The sequence below is a fragment of the Ranitomeya variabilis genome, chromosome 4 (genome assembly GCF_051348905.1).
Source record: "Ranitomeya variabilis isolate aRanVar5 chromosome 4, aRanVar5.hap1, whole genome shotgun sequence".
NCBI lineage: Eukaryota > Metazoa > Chordata > Amphibia > Anura > Dendrobatidae > Ranitomeya > Ranitomeya variabilis.
Genome location: NC_135235.1, coordinates 676,279,141 through 676,300,473, shown reverse-complemented (window position 1 = coordinate 676,300,473; position 21,333 = coordinate 676,279,141). Strand labels below are relative to the sequence as shown.

The 21,333-nt window shown below is 41.4% G+C and overlaps 1 protein-coding gene across 2 annotated transcripts in view; it reads right to left on the bottom strand.

The window, feature by feature from the left end:
* Nucleotides 1-965: 965 nt before the first annotated feature.
* The window catches only part of LOC143766316 (uncharacterized), a 49,682-nt gene continuing 29,314 nt past the window's right edge, over nt 966-21,333 (bottom strand). For both annotated transcript variants that reach the window (XM_077253903.1, XM_077253901.1), the window contains one exon: nt 966-2,542. In XM_077253903.1, coding sequence (XP_077110018.1) covers nt 1,197-2,542 — 1,346 coding nt within the window. In that variant the 3' untranslated portion in view covers nt 966-1,196. The remainder of the gene's footprint in view (nt 2,543-21,333) is intronic.

Genomic DNA, 21,333 nt, shown 5'->3' with positions numbered 1-21,333 from the left:
AATGCAATGTCGCGGCGACCACAAAAACATAATTCTGGTGTTTCTAATTTTTTTCTCGCTACGCTGTTTAGCGATCAGGTTAATGCTTTTTTTTTATTGATAGATCGGGCGATTCTGAACGCGGCAATACCAAATATGTGTAGGTTTGATTTTTTTTTATTGATTTATTTTGATTGGGGCGAAAGGGGGGGTGATTTAAACGTTTATATTTTTTTTATTTTTTTCACATTTTTTTTAACTTTTTTTTTTACTTTTGCCATGCTTCAATAGCCTCCATGGGAGGCTAGAAGCAGGCACAGCACGATCGCCTCTGCTACATAGCAGCGATCTGCTGTTCGCTGCTATGCAGCAGAAAATCAGGTGTGCTGTGAGCGCCGACCACAGGGTGGCGCTCACAGCTGCCGGGGATCTGTAACCATAGAGGTCTCAAGGACCTCTATGGTTACTATACTGAAGCATCGGCGACCTCCGATCATGTGACGGGGGTCGGCGATTCCGTCATTTCCGGCCACCCGGCCGGATGCGGTAGTTAAATGCTGCTGTCTGCGTTTGACAGCGGCATTTAACTAGTTAATAGGCGCGGGCAGATCGCGATTCTGCCGGCGCCTATTGCGAGCACATGTCAGCTGTTCAAAACAGCTGACATGTCTCGGCTTTGATGCGGGCTCACCGCCGGAGCCCGCATCAAAGAGGGTCTTCTGACCTCGGACGTACTATCCCGTCCGAGGTCAGAAAGGGGTTAAAATGGGGGACCCTAAAAAAATTATGTAGGGTCCCCCTATAATTATTAACCAGCAAAGGCTATGCAGACAGCTGTGGGCTGATATTAATAGCCTAAGAAAGGGGCCATGGATACTGTCCCCCAGGCTAAAAACATCAGCTCTCAGCCACCCCAGAAAAAGTGCATCTCTAAGATAGCCTCGCTCTTCCAACTTGCACTGAATATGAAAAAGGCTTCGGCTCTGTACGATTTCTCAGTTGTTTATTTAGAGTTGATTACTGTGTAAAAGATTTCCCACATTAAGAACATCAAAATGCTTCTCCCCTGTGTGAATTATTTGGTGGCTAAGAAAAAATGGTTTCTTCATAAAACATTTTCCACATTCTGAACAGGAAAAAGTATTCTCCACTGTGTGGGTTCTCTCGTGGCTATCAAGAAGCAATTTCTAGTTAAAACATCTCCAACATTCTGAATATTAAAAAGGCTTCTCCCCTGTGTGAGTTCTTTGGTGCTTAACAAAATTTGATCTATGGTTAAAATATTTCCCACATTCTGAACATAAAAAAGGCTTCTCCCCTGTGTGAATCATTTGGTGCATAACAAAATTTGATCTTTGGCTAAAATATTTCCCACATTCTGAACATAAGAAAGGCTTCTCCCCTGTGTGAGTTCTTTTGTGCATAACAAAATCTGATTTCTTGTAAAAACATTTCAAACATTCAGAACATGAAAAAGGCTTCTCCCCTGTGTGAGTTCTTTTGTGTATAACAAGATTCCATTCATGGTTAAAATATTTCCCACATTCTGAACATGAATATGGCTTCTCCCCTGTGTGAGTTCTATGGTGTTTGATAAGACCTGATTTCTTGTTAAAGCTTTTCCCACATTCTGAACATGAATAAGGTTTTTCCCCTGTGTGAATTCTCTGATGCTTCACCAAACATGATTTGTTGTTAAAACATTTCCCACATTCAGAACATGAAAATGGCTTCTCCCCTGTGTGAGTTCTCTGGTGCTTAACAATATCTGATTTTCGGTTAAAACGTTTTCCACATTCTGAACATGAATATGGCTTCTCCCCTGTGTGTGTTCTCTGATGTGTAACAAGAGTTGATTTATGTGTAAAGTATTTCCTACATACTGAACAGGAAAATGGCTTCTCCCCTGTGTGAGTTCTCTGGTGCTTAACAATATCTAATTTTCGGTTAAAACGTTTTCCACATTCTGAACAGAAAAATGGCTTCTCCCCTGTGTGAGTTCTCTGATGATTAACAAGATCCCATTTCTGCTTAAAACATTTCCCACATTCTAAACATGAAAAAGGTTTCTCCCCTGTGTGTGTTTTCTGATGTGTAACAAGAGTTGATTTCTGTGTAAAGCATTTCCTACATACTGAACATGAAAAAGGCTTCTCACCAGTGTGAATTCTCTCATGCCTAACAAGATCTGCTTTCCGGTTAAAACATTTCCCACACTTTGAACAAGAAAATCTTTTCTCTGCTGTGCAAATTTTTTGATGTTCAAGAAAAGACTGTTCAAGGAGAAAATTGTTTCCATATTCTGAAAGTGAAAAGGACTTTGCTTTAGGAGCAGTTTTTTTTTCAATGCTTATTTTGTGACTTTGATTTTCCTTAGTAGTCAGTAATGAATCAGAAGACAGGACTTGTTTCATAGGATCAGATAGCAGATCTTTGCTGTGAGAAGATGATGGTATATCTGGAGTAATAGCATTCATTTCAATTGTATTCTGTGGGATCTCAAGATCATGTGATTTCAAAATTGAAGAGGTCAGCTGTCCCTCTGATCTCCTGGTACATTCATCTGCCAAGAATAAAACCAATTATTATTTTAGAATAAAATATCCTTGAATTCTATATTATTCAACATTTCTACTTAAACTGTTTAAAGAAATTAACCACCGCGCTAAACCGAAACTGGACTATCAATGTACTTACTTTTGATATGGCTATTACTATGTTGTCTGGGGTCCAGGGTGGATAAAAATCAATGTTTTTTTAAAAAAATCAAAAAAATCGGATTTTTTTTATTTAAATCGGATTTTTTTGATTTAAATCGGATTTTTTTCAATAAACTGCTTTTTGAGGAAAATATTTTACCATCCAAAGGTTCTTCCATCATGAGATAAAGCTGAGTTGTTTAACTCAGTAGAATAAAGGCTGTATATGTGTAACATTCACAATGCCATGCTCTTCCAGAGGTTTCTGTAGGATGCTGACTATCCAACAAGTTTGGGCATGTCAACTGAATGGAAAAAGAAACTAAACCAAAAGTGAAACCAAGCTAGAAGTGTGGAATTAAAGGGGCAGTATGAACAAAATGTGGAGGCTATTAATAGTTTATACAATTAAGACATGCTGCTTTTAAACACCTACCTATTGCCATATAGTAAAACAAAAAAGATTTTTACTTACTTTGGGGTCCCCCCCTCACCCTGGCGTTAGATCGTTGCCCCTAGTTTCGTCCGTGTAACTATGGGCGCACATGCGCACTGCTCTCACTTCTCATTTTAATCGTGATTTATATTAAAAAAAAACCTTTTGATTTAAATCAGTGATTTAAATCATGATTAAAATCATGATTTAAATCGATCCGATTTAAATAGAAAAAAATCTTTTGATTTAAATCGTGATTTAAATCATGATTTAAATCGGCGTGATTTAAATCAATCCACCCTGCTGGGGTCCCTTGTGAGTGAAGGGTTACACCTGGTTACAGTGGTTTGCTGAAAGGTAAAGTGTGCAGCAGAGTGATATATTATTTGATTTGGACCTTACAAAAAAAAAAAAAAAAAAGGTGTTGGTTACAAACACTTACTCTTTTTATGAGGCTGTATAGGTTGCACCTGTGGTGTTTCAATGTGGGGTTAATAGTTTCTCTTTCCACAGTGTAGTGAACCGATACTGGAAGGCAAAGTGTGTAAAACCTCGGTATATTGTTTATATTGTACACACAAAGTATCAAGGGTATTATCTGGGTGCACTTACTCCTTATATAAGGTTGTACAGTTTACACTTGGGATGTTCTTATGTGAGGTTTTGGTATTTGTCTTTCCACAGTGTGGTAAACTGATGCTGGTGAGTAAACAAAGTAGAGAATAAAGTGATTTGCAAGCAATACACTAGAATAGTAGGAAGTTACTGGCCACAATAATTGCAGTGGTATAAATAGGAATTAGTTGGCACTCACCACATGTTTGCTTGTGAAGGTACCCGCGGTGAGGTAGGCAAGGTAGTCCACTGGATACGGTGCCGATAAAGTAACCCGCTGAGCTGGGAGGGTTAGAGTCCGGTGTGCGTGCCAGAGGCCGCGGTTCCTGGACGAGAACGTACCGGCGAGTGGTGAGGAGGTACCAGCGCCTCGCGTGCCCCGGCCGGAAGCAACGCTGAGGATGTGGTGCCGAGATGGGGCAGAGCTAGTGTGACGTCACAGAAAGCAGGGACGGGTGCGCGAGAGAGACAAGCTGCCAACTAGTTTCGAGAGGTAACTCCCCTCTTCATCAGGGCTATGTCTCTGCCTGTGGACACCCATCTTTAAATAGCCTCATCATTACTTTGCTGATTAGTTACACCCAGGAACCATTAATTGCTACTTGGCCGTTTGTGAATAGGACTCGGATTGCCAGGTTATAATTGTTTGTTTCTGGCTGCTTGTTTTGTAGGATGAATTAGAGAGCAAGCCACAATGCAGCGCCAATATATACTCTAAATGAGCTAAATGCTGATAATAGTGCGATTTAAATCGTTAATGCCTCAGTTTTTTTTTGTTGTTTTTTTTTCCTTTTCTCTTCCTTCCTTTAACCCCCTTGAATATCTCCACAGAAAGACTCTTTATTTGGGCTGGAATAAGTGAATAAATGAATTAATTAATAAATTAGGGATATTTCGTGAGCCAGTTTTTATATATTAACGAAATAAAAAATGGATCAAAAATAGAACATTTTGTCGATAATAAAACCATCTTTTATTAATGAATAAATTAAAAACGCTGTACTAGGAGTGTGAATTAAAATACAATTATTCTACATCTCTCCCTATGTTTTCATTTATTAAAAACTGTACTACTGAAAGAATATGGGAGATAGGAAAATTCTTTCAACAAGTATAAATATAGAGGATAGAATGGGGGAATGATTTAAAAAAAAAATAAAAATGTTGAATACACAAAATAATTAAAAATCAAAAAAATACATAAAATAAATGCATAAAAAAAAGGGAATGTTCCAGAACGGAATCATCCAGATAAATAGCCCGCACGGCGAATGGGGAGAACTGTATACAAAATTATTCGTGTTGCTCTCCTTATTTGTCAATTACTTAAAATACCCCATTTATTTCTGGAAGGTTGAGCTTCCAAACGTACACATATATATATCTGTAGATGTATGTACACACACGCATTCGCACGTATTGCGCCTATGCCCCTTCGCGGGTCACCTTCCCATATTGACCATTATGAATATGGTGGTCTCTGTGTGTATAGTCACTGCTCTCCACTAGTGTTCTGGAGTGCTATTGCAGAAAAGGGAAGGGAGAGGGGGTTGGTGGCTAAAATGCATATAATTCTATTTCTTGATTTAGACCACTCGGGGCTAAGCTGTCCAGGGTGAATATCCATCTGGACTCCACCCTGGACATTGCTTTTAAATAATCTCCTCCCCTAGAATTACCTTGGACCACCTGGATGCCCCAAAAAGAGACCCCGCGGAAGGAACAATTATGTTTGTCCAAAAAGTGACGAGATAATGGGTGTCCCGTGAACCCCTTGCTTATATTATTGAGGTGCTCCTTAATCCTATCTGTTAATCGTCTTTTAGTGCGACCCACGTAGATCTTGTCACATGGACACTTTAGTGCATAGATAACCCCTGTGGTTTGACAGGTGATGTGATTCTTAATAAAGTACTCATTTGCTTTATTAGCATCCTTAAAGCTTGTACGGATCTCCTTTTTCGCTGAAACTCGTATGCAGCTTGAGCATTTTCCGCAAGGAATGAAGCCTGATGGTTGTCCTTTGGTGTTGGTTAGATATGTTTGTTTTTTGTTTAAATTATTGTTGGGAATCACTGGTTTGGTAGTTGGCGCGAGCAGGAGACCCAAGTTCTGCGCTTTTCTGTAGACAAACTTGGGATATGGGGGTAACAAATCCCCAATACACTTGTCCCCTTTTAAAATGGGCCAGTGTTTATGAATAATTTTTTTAAAACATTTATAATCGGAATGAAATTGGGTTACTATTGGAACTTGACGGATTTGTTCTTGAATAGTGGGGGGGTTATGGATGCTTTTAGTTTTATGAATCAGGGATTCTCTCGAGCCCGACACACCTGTTTTGAGCCCTACGAACAGGTTCGTTACTTTGGATGAGTATAATCTAACTCCTACGCAAAATTCAATGGACACCTCTATGGTTTTCTCAACATATTCCAATTCTACGCAATATACTCCAGTATCTGTCCGAACCAATGGCAGAACACAATCTACAACACCAATGAGAGAGGGTGAGGTTCTTAATGATTTCCAAAATAACATGCATACCCCTATAGGGCAGGGCCCATCAGGTACCGAAATGATGGATATCCCTATTTCCAATAGATACACCCAGCTATCCTCACTTGTAGAGGAACCAGTTAATAATGAAAACTGGGGAATCCCCACCCCCACCCGCAACAGCCAATTGCCACATGGGACACAACCCAACAGACAAAAACAAGTACAATCCTTCCTCACTAAACAATTAAAACCAACCAGCAAAAAAGTACAAGGTGGACTTCCGGGGGCGGAGCCAACTAAGATGGCCGCGTTTTAGACGCGCTCCCTGTCAGTGAGGGATCTAATCCGGAGCCATCCTTGAATACAGCCCTCGTGTGCGGGTTGATTATAGTGGATGTGATCCCCCTTGAGAAGAGGATTCCAGGGACCTGCGCATTTTCTTACCTGGGAGTCCCTGCCGTTTGTTGTCCTCTCTGGAGGGTGAGGCCTAACCTGTGCCCTGAAAGTGGACCACGAGGCGCTGAGGCAAAGTGCAGCCGCCCTGACCGCATTGCTAAAGGTGTCTGGCGATACCTGACCGGAAGACGGGATCCGAGACGCTGGAGTGACCCTGTTCTGGTGGCAGCTGGAGGGTGTCGGAGGGAGTCGCGGAGAGGCTGCGGTCTCACGGTGGGACGCACAGGACCTGGAAGACACGAGGGTGCTACACCTGGTTGCCGCACTTACCGGACGGATCCGGCCAGCCTGAGACGAGTTCACCGGGGAAGAGCACCTGACGGGCGAGGCGGCAGTTGGGGGCTCAGACCGGAGACATTGGAGCATCGCGGTGGTGGTGTGGGGGCGCCTTCCCGCCATATTTGGCCTCAGTGTGGAGCTGGATCTCTGGCCCTCTCATTTGGCAGCCGATAACACAGGTGATTGGGTGGCTGTCAGGGCAGAGGTGAGCTGAGGCGTTTTGTTTATTGGGCTGGTTATTATAGTCCCAGTGACTAACAATCCTCCGGATCTGCTAGGCCCTTGTTGGTTGCTGGTGGTGTGGCCTACAGACCTCATTGTTATTGCTGAGACCCTGTCTCAGCCTGAAGTGAACTCTTCTTGGAACTTACCTGGAGAGAGGACAAGGACTTCCTCAGTATTGGGAAGCACAGGCAGAGTTATTCTTATTATCTATTGAATTCATTTTTTTATTTCTTATTTTTACTTTCTTTTTCTCCTAAAGTTTATTTGGTCATATTTTTTCCCCCCTTGCGGTTTTATTTTTTTTGTAGACAATGCTTGGAGTCACAATTTTGCGATTTGCAACTAAACAACGCCATCTAGTGGTACTATAGAGTTATATTGTTATATTGTATAAATCTAGTGTACCTAATGTTATTTTCTTCTGAATATGGTGGGTTATAGTATACATATCCAAAAACATCTGCTGTACTGCGGGTAGTTACAGACTGTTCACATTTGCTAGGGCTCTTTAGTATTCATTTTATCACATAAATAATCTTTTCATTTTTGCTACGATCTCTCTTTGCTAGATAGATCAAACCCCCTGTTTCTATTTTCATTAATTTTGGACTCCAATATTACAAGTTTGAGTGATAGTAAAAGCTGAGAATAGTTGGTCCACAACTAAGGCCTACTTTTGGGGCCCTGGGTGTTGGGGGTGCCTTGGTGCTACCGCATCATGGAAAAATACCTGGAAAAAACACAGGACCCCTTGCAGACAGGGGCCACATCTAGACGGACTAAACACAAGAATAAAAATAAATTGGTGGGCGAGCCTACAGCTGGGGGGTCTCCTGATCGGTTGTGGCCGGGGGAGGGGTCGCGGGATGCCTCTGACTCGCGGCTCCCACCGGGGCCTCACACTGATACGGCTCAAGCAGTATCAAATATTCTCCTTCCATATTTTGACAAAAAATTTGAAACTTGGAATAAGGCCCTTGAGGCAACAGTGACCGCTGTGTCGGCAAATACATCTCGGATTACAGAAGCTGAGCAGCGGATTAGTGATATGGAAGACACTGTAGTGACTACCCAGACTACGGTGGAGGCACAAAAGATTCTCATTGGTTCTTTGCTAGATAAGGTTGAGGACCTTGAGAATCGCAGCAGGAGATCCAACCTTAGGTTTATTGGCATTCCTGAGAGTTGCAAGGGTGCAGACCTTATTCGGTTCTTAACGGTTGACCTGATGGAGGCCCTCCAGTTGGAACCTGGTTCTTCTAGACAAATTGAGAGGGCACACCGAGTGGGACCGGAGAGGAGGGAGTCTGGTGCGAGGCCTCGCCCGGTCATTACTAAATATTTCCATTATCATGACAAGGAGAGAGTTCTGGCAGCAGCCAAAAACATTAGAGATGTTACTATCCAGGGGACAAAGATCTTGGTGTTCCAAGACTTCTCAGCAGCTGTTTCCCGGCGGAGAAAGGAGTTTGGCCCGGTTTGTCGGTTCCTCATTGATCAAGGGGTCCGTTTTGCTTTGGCTTACCCGGCTAGACTCCGAGTAACCCTGGGTACAGAGACAAAGTTGTTTGAAGACCCTAAGATCGCTTTAGAACAGCTGAAACGAGACCTTGCTCCCCCAGACACTTGAAAGTACACCTTAATATCTAGGGTGAGACTAGATATGACACTGATAGATTCTTCCTTAAAGGAGTCAAAATGACAAGGTACATGAGTTATATAGTATTATTGACTATACTCTGGTTAAAGTTAATTCTATATGAAAATAAGAAACTGGTTACTGTATTATCGCATAAGTGTATTGTCGCTAATGATGTCACACACCTATCTACTTTAGAGGGTCAAGGAGCAGCTGGGACTCTGAAGCCCTATGTGTTATTATGTTTTGGAAGCGCTCTGCCTTTATGTCACTTCTATCCACCATGATGACGACTTCGAGAATACCTGACCGGAAAGAGATAGGTAATCCTTTAAAATTCTTATCATGGAATGTAGCGGGTCTTAATTCGCCGGTAAAAAGGCGTCGTGTATTACAGGCACTCAAACGAGCTAAACCTGATGTTATATTTTTACAGGAAACTCATTGGTCACATAGGGATTCTTTGCATTTGAGAGATAATTGGTTAGGCCAGACTTATGCTACTACATATTCTTCAAAAAAGCGGGGAGTGGCTATAGCCTTTGCTAGACACCTGCGGGTGATTCCGGGGGACGTGGTGAATGATCCTCAGAGTAGGTTCCTTCTTATGAAGGTGATTATTGAAGATACCCCTTACTCGTTGTTAAACATTTATGCCCCCAATGTTGATAATGCTGCCTTTTTTGCATCTGTCTCCCAGATGATCTTAACAACGGACTTGCCTAACTTGGTGGTGGGAGGTGACCTTAATGCTGTACTGGATCCACAATTAGATAGGTCTACGGCCTTGCCCACTCCCTATTCCGGACCGGGACCTGGCTTGCTTAATCTTCTGCGTGACACCCCTTTGGTAGACATATGGCGAGTATTACATCCGACGGAAAGGGATTACACCTGCATATCTAAGGCACATAAGTCCCTCTCACGTATTGACATGTTTTTGGTAGACGAGTCTCTTTTGCCGGGAGTGATGGAAGCAGCTATAGGGGACGCTGGGATTTCTGATCATACACCTATCACTTTACTCCTCCGCTGTGGTCGTGACTCACGTCAACCGGGTTCATGGAGATTCCCATCCTACTTGTTCAAGAGTAGGGAGTTTGAGGCATTCCTTAAACAGGAGTGGGGCAACTTTGTAGATGACAATATACAGCATTGGGATGATCCTGTACTTATGTGGGAAACGGGTAAGGCAGTTATGAGGGGCAGAATTATTGCATATGTGTCAGGGAAAAAGCGTAAAGCAGGACAAGAAACGAAAGACCTTCAGGGATTGGCCATATTGGCCTATAGGCGATACCTGAGATCTAATAATTCAGAGGATTGGTCACAATGGCAGGACGCTCTATCGTTACTAAATGCACATTTGACTAAGATAGCCCAACAGAAAGTAGACTTTGTTAAACAACATTTCTTCAGATGGGGTAATAAAATAGGAACCTTACTGGCTAGAATGGCAAACCCAAAAGGTCCCAGACAAAAAATACCGCTTCTGGTGGACCCCATTTCAGGAACTCACCTGACTAATGGCAAAGACATATTACAGGCTGTTCATGCTCACTTCACGGCCCTTTACTCCACACGGGGAGGAGACATATCCTCTATGACACAGTCTTTAAATTCTTTGCAGTTACCTATGTTGACAGATTCCCAGCGTGCAACCCTTGAGATGCCTATCACACTAATGGAAATACGCTCTGCTATTACAACAATGGCAAATTATAAATCACCAGGACCGGATGGTTTGCCTGTAGAATATTATAAATTGCTCTCTCCTGATATAGATCCCCTCCTCAAGGACCTATTTAATTATTATTTGGAAGGGGGTGTATCCCCAATCTCTTTTAACTCTGCATTGACTTCCCTAATTTTAAAGCCAGGTAGGAGCCCAACACAGATAACATCATACAGACCCATATCCTTGTTAAATCTGGATTACAAACTGTTGGCAAAGATTATGGCTAACAGGATACAGACGTTTCTCACTGAGATTCTATCACCTAATCAATATGGTTTCACACGAGACAGACACTCGACTATTGCTGTTCGCACGGCAATTGCTGCCACCATAGTTTCAGCTAGAAATAAAAACTCTCCCAACATCTTGCTGAGCTTGGACGCGGAGGCTGCGTTCGATAGTGTGGAGTGGCATTGGATACATGCGGTCTTAAAGAAACAGGGATTTGGTGAGAGATTTGCGGCATTGATCAGATTACTATATAATTCGCCTATGTCCAAAATTATAGTTAATCAACAACTAACAGAGGGAGTAGAGTTAACTAGAGGCACTCGTCAGGGTTGCCCACTTTCCCCCATCCTATTTAACCTTGCCCTTGATCCTCTCATACGTGCTTTGGAGTCCCTGCCATTGTTTAAAGGGATACGGGTAGGGAGACTTAGCTTGAAGATTACGGCATTTGCAGATGACATCTTGTTATACATTGCTAATCCAGAGGAGGCCCTTCCGGAAATTATGGCCCTTATAAATAAATTGGGGACTATGTCTGGATATCTTATTAATCCAACTAAATCTAAGGCACTTAATCTACGTGCTTTGCGCAAACCACCATGGGCAGGGTTGTACACCTTTGATTGGTGCAAAGAGGCTTTGCCTTACTTGGGGGTTCTTATAACTAGGAACCCTCATGATCTTCAGAGAAGTAACCTCTCTCCTCTTATGCAAAAAATTAAAAAGGAACTAGAAGGATGGCAGCATCTAACTCTTTCTTATTTAGGTCGGGCATATTTGTTAAAAATGGTTGTTTTCCCACAGATATTATATTTTATACAATCTCTTCCAATATTGCTTTCTTCTAGTGAATTGCGGGTAATAAATGGTATGTTCCGCACTTTCATTTGGGGAAAGAAGCATCATGCTATTAGCATGGCCATATTGGAACAGCGTCCATTGAACGGAGGCATTAACTTTCCAAATTTGGAAAATTATAACTTGGCGGCGCTGCTTCGTTATCTTAAAGACTGGATTCAAGATACTTCCATATACACTAACACTCAATTAGACCAAAATTTGATACCTCATACCAACTTATTATATCTCCTACATACACATAGGGAACTGTTGCCCTCCTCAGTGACGGATAATCCTTTGATAATGGTGATGTGGACGATATGGCATAGGCTGCGCCATAAATTTTTTCTTAATGCACATTCCTCACTTTTCCTACCAATATTTGGGAATCGGGATGTTGGGCTGAGACTGGGGGTGGAGAATTGGAGTGCTAGATATCGGGCGGTGACAGTGGGTTCTATATTGGACTCTTCGACACGTAGACCACACTCGTGGACATTCACTCGGAAATATCTTCCTTTGACAATGGGTTGTCTTGCGAATTGTGCAATCTTGGAGGGTTATGCTACAGGAGTTGGGAGGCGGTTATCGGATCTCGATTGGGAGAACCCATTGGACGCCATGCTGAAAAATAGGTCTCCATTATTTCACACTACTTCCAGATTCTATCTCTTGTTGAGAGGGGAGATAGACTATACTAAACGAAAAACGGGCCTTCCACGATGGCTTGTTCGTTTTCCGGACTTAACTTTAGAACACATTCTCAAGGCAATGTTTTATGCTTGGAAGGCTTTACCGGCCTCTTCCTATAGGGAAATGTTGCTTAGATTGTACCATGGTACATATGTATCCCCACATCGTTCGTTCCTTATGGGCTTATCCCAATCGGCTAATTGTCTGAAATGTGCGGCGCCTGGGGCTGACCTTTACCACCAGTTTTGGGATTGTGCGGTGATTATGAGGTTTTGGAGTGAGGTGCAAAACTTTTGCCTAGAACATCTCTTAAATTATTTACCTTATACACCAGAGTGGGCGATATTGGGAATATGGCCGGGGGAGGTATCAAGAATCACAAGAGGGGCCAAACGTCTGATATCTATAGTGTCCATGATTGGGAAAAAATGTATCTTACAACAATGGATCATGACGGAACCGCCGACGTTGACAATGTTTTTGAATAAATTAAAACATGTGTTTCGTATGGAATGGATAGAGGCGCAGTTGGGGGAGGATCGCATGGTGTCCCGTTTTTTTGATACTTGGGAGAGTTTCATGGATATGTTTTCTGAGGAGATGAGAACTCATCTAATAGCTTGTTTTGAACAGTCCCCATGGTATATTACTAGGGTGCTGGCAGGAGATCCCCCGATCCGATCTGGAGGACATGATAGGGTGTGACTGAAGCGACAATACACTAAATAATTGTTACCAGTAGAAATATGGTTTTGATAATAATAAGTTGTTATTTGTTTGTATTATAATCTTCATTTGGTTGTTCAAAAAAGAAACAAAATAAGTTAAAAATGAAGGTCATTTTCTTATGTGATGCTGTTGAGCTTACTGATCTCATGGACTCTGATCACAATTTCATATGTTTTAATTATATGTTTCCCAAGAGATGTAGAACTGCATATTAATACATGGATTAATGTATTGCATAGTTTGTGAACATGAATATTGTACCCTTCAATAAAAAACTTCTTAAACAAAAAAAGTACAAGGTAGCAATTACAGGAACCCCCTAAGCAAATCTACTATGGCCGCTCACAGTAATACTACTAACAATAAAAAAGGATTAAGACCCAGAGTAAATACAACTACCAATAAGGATTTTTTTCGGGCTTTAGGCGCCAGACCAAAAGAGGTAAGAGAGGAGGGTCACTCTCCCAAAAGAAAATAAGGAAACAAACACAAACAGCTACAAGCACACAAAAAATCTTTAACCTTAGCTCATATATACTCTCTCAAAATGAACAACTACTTTTGCAGAAAGGTCTGAAATTCGCGCCAACAGCTAAAGCTAAACCCTTTAACTTATATATAAGTACCAAAAAATACTTGCGCAACTTAGCTCTCAAGAAATATTTTCTCAAAAAAGGTAACAGTAATCTTAGGACTACTAATCCTACTCTAGACCAGCCACCCACAGAACATATTCATACCAACTTATCTTGCCCGTCCACATTCAACCCTTTAAATGAGTATTCAAACTCATTCCGGGCATTTGAAATGATGGTAACAACAGACATCAAAAAAATGCATAAAAAGAATTTAAAGTACCCCCCACACAATTTGAATCCCGGTGAGAGAAATGCAATCATTCGATTACAAGAAAATAACAACATTATAATCCGCCCAGCAGATAAGGGGGGCGGGATTGTCATACTCGACCACATAAAATATCACAGTGAATCCCTGAAATTGCTGGGGGACAGGATCACGTACAAAAAGTTGACATTTGACCCTACATCAAGTTTCATGAAGCAGCTCAACACATTGGCTTTGAAAGGAAAAACTCTGGGCATCCTAAATAAGAAAGAATATCAGTTCATAAACAATAAGACTCCCTCCACAGCCATTTTCTACCATATTCCAAAAATCCATAAAGATACGGTGAATCCACCAGGCAGGCCCATCATATCAGGGATAAATTGTCTAACAGCTAACCTATCCAGATATGTGGACACCCATCTACAGAAGTGTATGCCATTACTACCGGCATATCTTAAAGACACTACCCACACATTACAAATTTTAGAATCAATAGAATGGAACAATGGCTTCATTCTAGGAACCTTGGACATTAAGTCTCTTTATACTGTTATTGACCCGCAGAAGGGCTGCCAATCAGCAGAATTCTTTCTTAAAAGCTTAGGCACCTATAATAACACACAGATTCAATTCATAGTTGATAGTATCGATTTCATTTTAAAGCACAATTATTTTTTATATGAGAAGCAGTACTACCTGCAAACGCACGGGACCGCTATGGGTACTCGTTTTGCGCCAAGTTTTGCAAATTTGTAGGTAGGAAGGTGGGAGCTTGACCATATTTATGAAAATAACCATCTTCGGAAAGGCCTGAAAATATGGCATCGCTTTATAGATGATATCCTCTTTATTTGGAGTGGCCCATTAGCGGACCTACAAACATTCATTTCTGGTCTTAACTCCAACAATTATGGCCTGGAATTCACGCCTACTCATAGTTACTCTAGCGTGAATTTTTTGGATCTAACAATCTGCGTGGATCAGAACAAATTAATAACAAAAGGCTTCCACAAACAAGTGGATTCAAATAGCTACATCCACATTAACAGCTGTCATTTGCCAGTTTGGCTATCAAATATCCCAAAAAGCCAGTTTTTGAGAATTAGGAGAAATTGCACAGATATTGAGGACTACCGCAAGGAGAGTGATTGTTTATTGGCACAATTTAAGGAGAAAGGCTATAATACATCCACCCTAAACAAAACAAGAACGGAGGTGGAAATCATACCGAGAGAATCCCTGATTCATAAAACTAAAAGCATCCATAACCCCCCCACTATTCAAGAACAAATCCGTCAAGTTCCAATAGTAACCCAATTTCATTCCGATTATAAATGTTTTAAAAAAATTATTCATAAACACTGGCCCATTTTAAAAGGGGACAAGTGTATTGGGGATTTGTTACCCCCATATCCCAAGTTTGTCTACACAAAAGCGCAGAACTTGGGTCTCCTGCTCGCGCCAACTACCAAACCAGTGATTCCCAACAATAATTTAAACAAAAAACAAACATATCTAACCAACACCAAAGGACAACCATCAGGCTTCATTCCTTGCGGAAAATGATCAAGCTGCATACGAGTTTCAGCGAAAAAGGAGATCCGTACAAGCTTTAAGGATGCTAATAAAGCAAATGAGTACTTTATTAAGGATCACATCACCTGTCAAACCACAGGGGTTATCTATGCACTAAAGTGTCCATGTGACAAGATCTACGTGGGTCGCACTAAAAGACGATTAACAGATAGGATTAAGGAGCACCTCAATAATATAAGCAAGGGGTTCACGGGACACCCATTATCTCGTCACTTTTTGGACAAACATAATTGTTCCTTCCGCGGGGTCTCTTTTTGGGGCATCCAGGTGGTCCAAGGTAATTCTAGGGGAGGAGATTATTTAAAAGCAATGTCCAGGGTGGAGTCCAGATGGATATTCACCCTGGACAGCTTAGCCCCGAGTGGTCTAAATCAAGAAATAGAATTATATGCATTTTAGCCACCAACCCCCTCTCCCTTCCCTTTTCTGCAATAGCACTCCAGAACACTAGTGGAGAGCAGTGACTATACACACAGAGACCACCATATTCATAATGGTCAATATGGGAAGGTGACCCGCGAAGGGGCATAGGCGCAATACGTGCGAATGCGTGTGTGTACATACATCTACAGATATATATATGTGTACGTTTGGAAGCTCAACCTTCCAGAAATAAATGGGGTATTTTAAGTAATTGACAAATAAGGAGAGCAACACGAATAATTTTGTATACAGTTCTCCCCATTCGCCGTGCGGGCTATTTATCTGGATGATTCCGTTCTGGAACATTCCCTTTTTTTATGCATTTATTTTATGTATTTTTTGATTTTTAATTATTTTGTGTATTCAACATTTTTTTTTTTTTTTTTTTTAAATCATTCCCCCATTCTATCCTCTATATTTATACTTGTTGAAAGAATTTTCCTATCTCCCATATTCTTTCAGTAGTACAGTTTTTAATAAATGAAAACATAGGGAGAGATGTAGAATAATTGTATTTTAATTCACACTCCTAGTACAGCGTTTTTAATTTATTCATTAATAAAAGATGGTTTTATTATCGACAAAATGTTCTATTTTTGATCCATTTTTTATTTCGTTAATATATAAAAACTGGCTCACGAAATATCCCTAATTTATTAATTAATTCATTTATTCACTTATTCCAGCCCAAATAAAGAGTCTTTCTGTGGAGATATTCAAGGGGGTTAACCCCTTCACCCCCAAGGGTGGTTTGCACGTTAATGACCGGGCCAATTTTTACAATTCTGACCACTGTCCCTTTATGAGGCTATAACTCTGGAACGCTTTGACGGATCTTGGCGATTCTGACATTGTTTTCTCGTGACATATTGTACTTCATGTTAGTGGTAAAATTTATTCGATATAACTTGCGTTTATTTGTGAAAAAAATGGAAATTTGGCGAAAATTTTGAAAATTTTGCAATTTTCCAACTTTGAATTTTTATGCCCTTAAATCACAGACATATGTCACGCAAAATACTTAATAAGTAACATTTCCCACATGTCTACTTTACATCAGTACAATTTTGGAACCAAAATTTTTTTTGTGACGGAGTTATAAGGGTTAAAAGTTGACCAGCAATTTCTCATTTTTACAACACCATTTTTTTTTAGGGACCACATCTCATTTGAAGTCATTTTGAGGGGTCTATATGATAGAAAATACTCAAGTGTGACACCATTCTAAAAACTGCACCCCTCAAGGTGCTCAAAACCACATTCAAGAAGTTTATTAACCCTTCAGGTGTTTCACAGGAATTTTTGGAATGTTTAAATAAAAATGAACATTTAACTTTTTTTCACACAAAATTTATTTCAGCTCCAATTTGTTTTATTTTACCAAGGGTAACAGGAGAAAATGGACCCCCAAAGTTGTTGTACAATTTGTCCTGAGTACGCTGATACCCCATATGTGGGGGTAAACCACTGTTTGGGCGTATGGCAGAGCTCGGAAGGAAAGGAGCGCCATTTGACTTTTCAATGCAAAATTGACTGGAATTGAGATGGGACGCCATGTTGCGTTTGGAGAGCCCCTGATGTGCCTAAACACTGAAACCCCCTACAAGTGACACCATTTTGGAAAGTAGACCCCCTAAGGAACTTATCTTGATGTGTGGTGAGCACTTTGACCCACCAAGTGCTTCACAGAAGTTTATAATGCAGAGCCGTAAAAATAAAAAATCATATTTTTTCACAAAAATGATCTTTTCGCCCCCAATTTTTTATTTTCCCAAGGGTAAGAGAAGAAATTGGACCCCAAAAAATGTTGTGCAATTTGTCCTGAGTACGATGATACCCCATATGTGGGTGTAAACCATTGTTTGGGCGCATGGCAGAGCTTGGAAGGGAAGGAGCGCCATTTGACTTTTCAATGCAAAATTGACTGGAATTGAGATGGGACGCCATGTTGCGTTTGGAGAGCCCCTGATGTGCCTAAACACTGAAACCCCCTACAAGTGACACCATTTTGGAAAGTAGACCCCCTAAGGAACTTATCTTGATGTGTGGTGAGCACTTTGACCCACCAAGTGCTTCACAGAAGTTTATAATGCAGAGCCGTAAAAATAAAAAATCATATTTTTTCACAAAAATGATCTTTTCGCCCCCAATTTTTTATTTTCCCAAGGGTAAGAGAAGAAATTGGACCCCAAAAAATGTTGGCCAATTTGTCCTGAGTACGCTGATACCCCATATGTGGGTGTAAACCATTGTTTGGGCGCATGGCAGAGCTTGGAAGGGAAGGAGCGCCATTTGACTTTTCAATGCAAAATTGACTGGAATTGAGATGGGACGCCATGTTGCGTTTGGAGAGCCCCTGATGTGCCTAAACATTGAAACTCCCTACAAGTGACACCATTTTGGAAAGTAGACCCCCTAAGGAACTTATCTAGATGTGTGGTGAGCACTTTGACCCACCAAGTGCTTCACAGAAGTTTATAATGCAGAGCCGTAAAAATAAAAAATCATATTTTTTCACAAAAATGATCTTTTCGCCCCCAATTTTTTATTTTTCCAAGGGTAAGAGAAGAAATTGGACCCCAAAAAATGTTGGCCAATTTGTCCTGAGTACGCCGATACCCCATATGTGGGTGTAAACCATTGTTTGGGCGCATGGCAGAGCTTGGAAGGGAAGGAGCGCCATTTGACTTTTCAATGCAAAATTGACTGGAATTGAGATGGGACGCCATGTTGCGTTTGGAGAGCCCCTGATGTGCCTAAACATTGAAACTCCCTACAAGTGACACCATTTTGGAAAGTAGACCCCCAAAGGAACTTATCTAGATGTGTGGTGAGCACTTTGACCCACCAAGTGCTTCACAGAAGTTTATAATGCAGAGCCGTAAAAATAAAAAATCATATTTTTTCACAAAAATGATCTTTTCGCCCCCAATTTTTTATTTTCCCAAGGGTAAGAGAAGAAATTAGACCCCAAAAAATGTTGGCCAATTTGTCCTGAGTACGCTGATACCCCATATGTGGGTGTAAACCATTGTTTGGGCGCATGGCAGAGCTTGGAAGGGAAGGAGCGCCATTTGACTTTTCAATGCAAAATTGACTGGAATTGAGATGGGACGCCATGTTGCGTTTGGAGAGCCCCTGATGTGCCTAAACATTGAAACTCCCTAAAAGTGACACCATTTTGGAAAGTAGACCCCCTAAGGAACTTATCTAGATGTGTTTTGAGAGCTTTGAACCCCCAAGTGTTTCACTACAGATTATAACGCAGAGCCGTGAAAATAATTTTTATTTTTTTTCTCAAAAATGATTTTTTAGCACCCAGCTTTGTATTTTTACAAGGGTAACAGAATAAATTGGACCCCAAAATTTGTTTTCCAATTTGTCCTGAGTACGCTGATACCCCATATGTGGGGGGGAACCACTGTTTGGGTGCATGACAGAGCTCGGAAGGGAAGGAGCGCCATTTGGAATGCAGACTTAAATGGATTGGTCAGCAGCCGTCACGTTGCATTTGCAGAGCCCCTGATGTACCCAAACAGTACAAACCCCCCACAAGTGACCCCATATTGGAAACTAGACCTCCAAAGGAACTTATCTAGATGTGTTTTGAGAACTTTGAACCCCCAAGTGTTTCACTAAATTTTATATCGCAAAGCCGTGAAAATAAAAATTCTTTTTTTTTTCACAAAAATGATTTTTTAGCCCCCAGTTTTGTATTTTCACAAGGGTAACAGGATAAATTAGACCCCAAAAGTTGTTGTCCAATTTGTCCTGAGTACGCTGATACCCCATATGTGGGGGGGAACCACTGTTTGGGTGCATGACAGAGCTCGGAAGGGAAGGAGCGCCATTTGGAATGCAGCCTTAAATGGATTGGTCTGCAGGCGTCACGTTGCATTTGCAGAGCCCCTGATGTACCCAAACAGTACAAACCCCCCACAAGTGACCCCATATTGGAAACTAGACCTCCCAAGGAACTTATCTAGATGTGTTGTGAGAACTTTGAACCCCCAAGTGTTTCACTACAGTTTATAACGCAGAGCCGTGAAAATAAAACATCTTTTTTTTCCCACAAAAATGATTTTTAGCCCCCCAAATTTTTATTTTCCTAAGGATAACAAGAGAACTTGGACCCCAGAAGTTGTTGTTCAATTTGTCCCGAGTACGCTGATAACACATATGTTGGGGTAAACCCCTTTTTGGGCGCACGGGAGAGCTCGGAAGGGAAGGAGCACTGTTTTACTTTTTCAACGCAGAATTGGCTGGAATTGAGATTGGACGCCATGTCGCGCTTGGAGAGCCCCTGATGTGCCTGGACAGTGGAAACTTCCCAATTCTACCTGAAACCCTAACCCAAACACACCCCTAACCCTAATCCCAACGGTAACCCTAACCACACCCCTAGCCCTGACACACCCATAATTCTAATCCCAACCCTAATCCAAACGTAAATGTAATCCAAACCCTAACCCTAACTTTACCTCCAACCCTAACCCTAACCCTACCCCTAACCCTAAACGTGACTGAAATACGTGGCACTGAAATACGTGGCACTGAAATACGTGGCACTGAAATACGTGGCACTGAAATACGTGGCACTGAAATACGTGGCACTGAAATATGTGATACGTGGCACTTAAATACGTGGCACTGAAACACGTGGCACTGAAATACGTGATACGTGGCACTGAAATACGTGGCACTGAAATATGTGATACGTGGCACTGAAATACGTGGCACTGAAATACGTGGCACTGAAATACGTGGCACTGAAATACGTGGCACTGAAATACGTGGCACTTAAATACGTGGCACTGAAATATGTGATACGTGGCACTTAAATACGTGGCACTGAAACACGTGGCACTGAAATACGTGGCACTGAAATACGTGGCACTGAAATACGTGATACGTGGCACTGAAATACGTGGCACTGAAACACGTGGCACTGAAATACGTGATACGTGGCACTGAAATACGTGGCACTGAAATACGTGGCACTGAAATACGTGGCACTGAAATACGTGGCACTATGACTGTCAGAAAATGTTCATTAAACGGTTAGGGGTGAGGTTAGGGGTAGAGTTAGGGTTAGGGTTTGGATCCCTTTATCACCTTGATGGTGGTGGGTGGCTTTTCAGTGTGTTTTCTGTTTTTTTCCGATAAAAATGCATGCGTTTTTAACGCAAACAAACGCATGTGCTTAAAAACGCAAGAAAATACTGCAGGTTGTATTTCTGAAAATGAACGCATGCAGAAAAAAACCGCATGCGTTTGAAAACGCGACCAAACGCGTACAAAAAAACCGCATGCGTTTTCAATGTTAAATATAGGGAAAAAACGCATGCGTTTTTTTGTGCAAAAAACGCTGCAGACAAAAACGCAAGTGTGAAACCAGCGACGC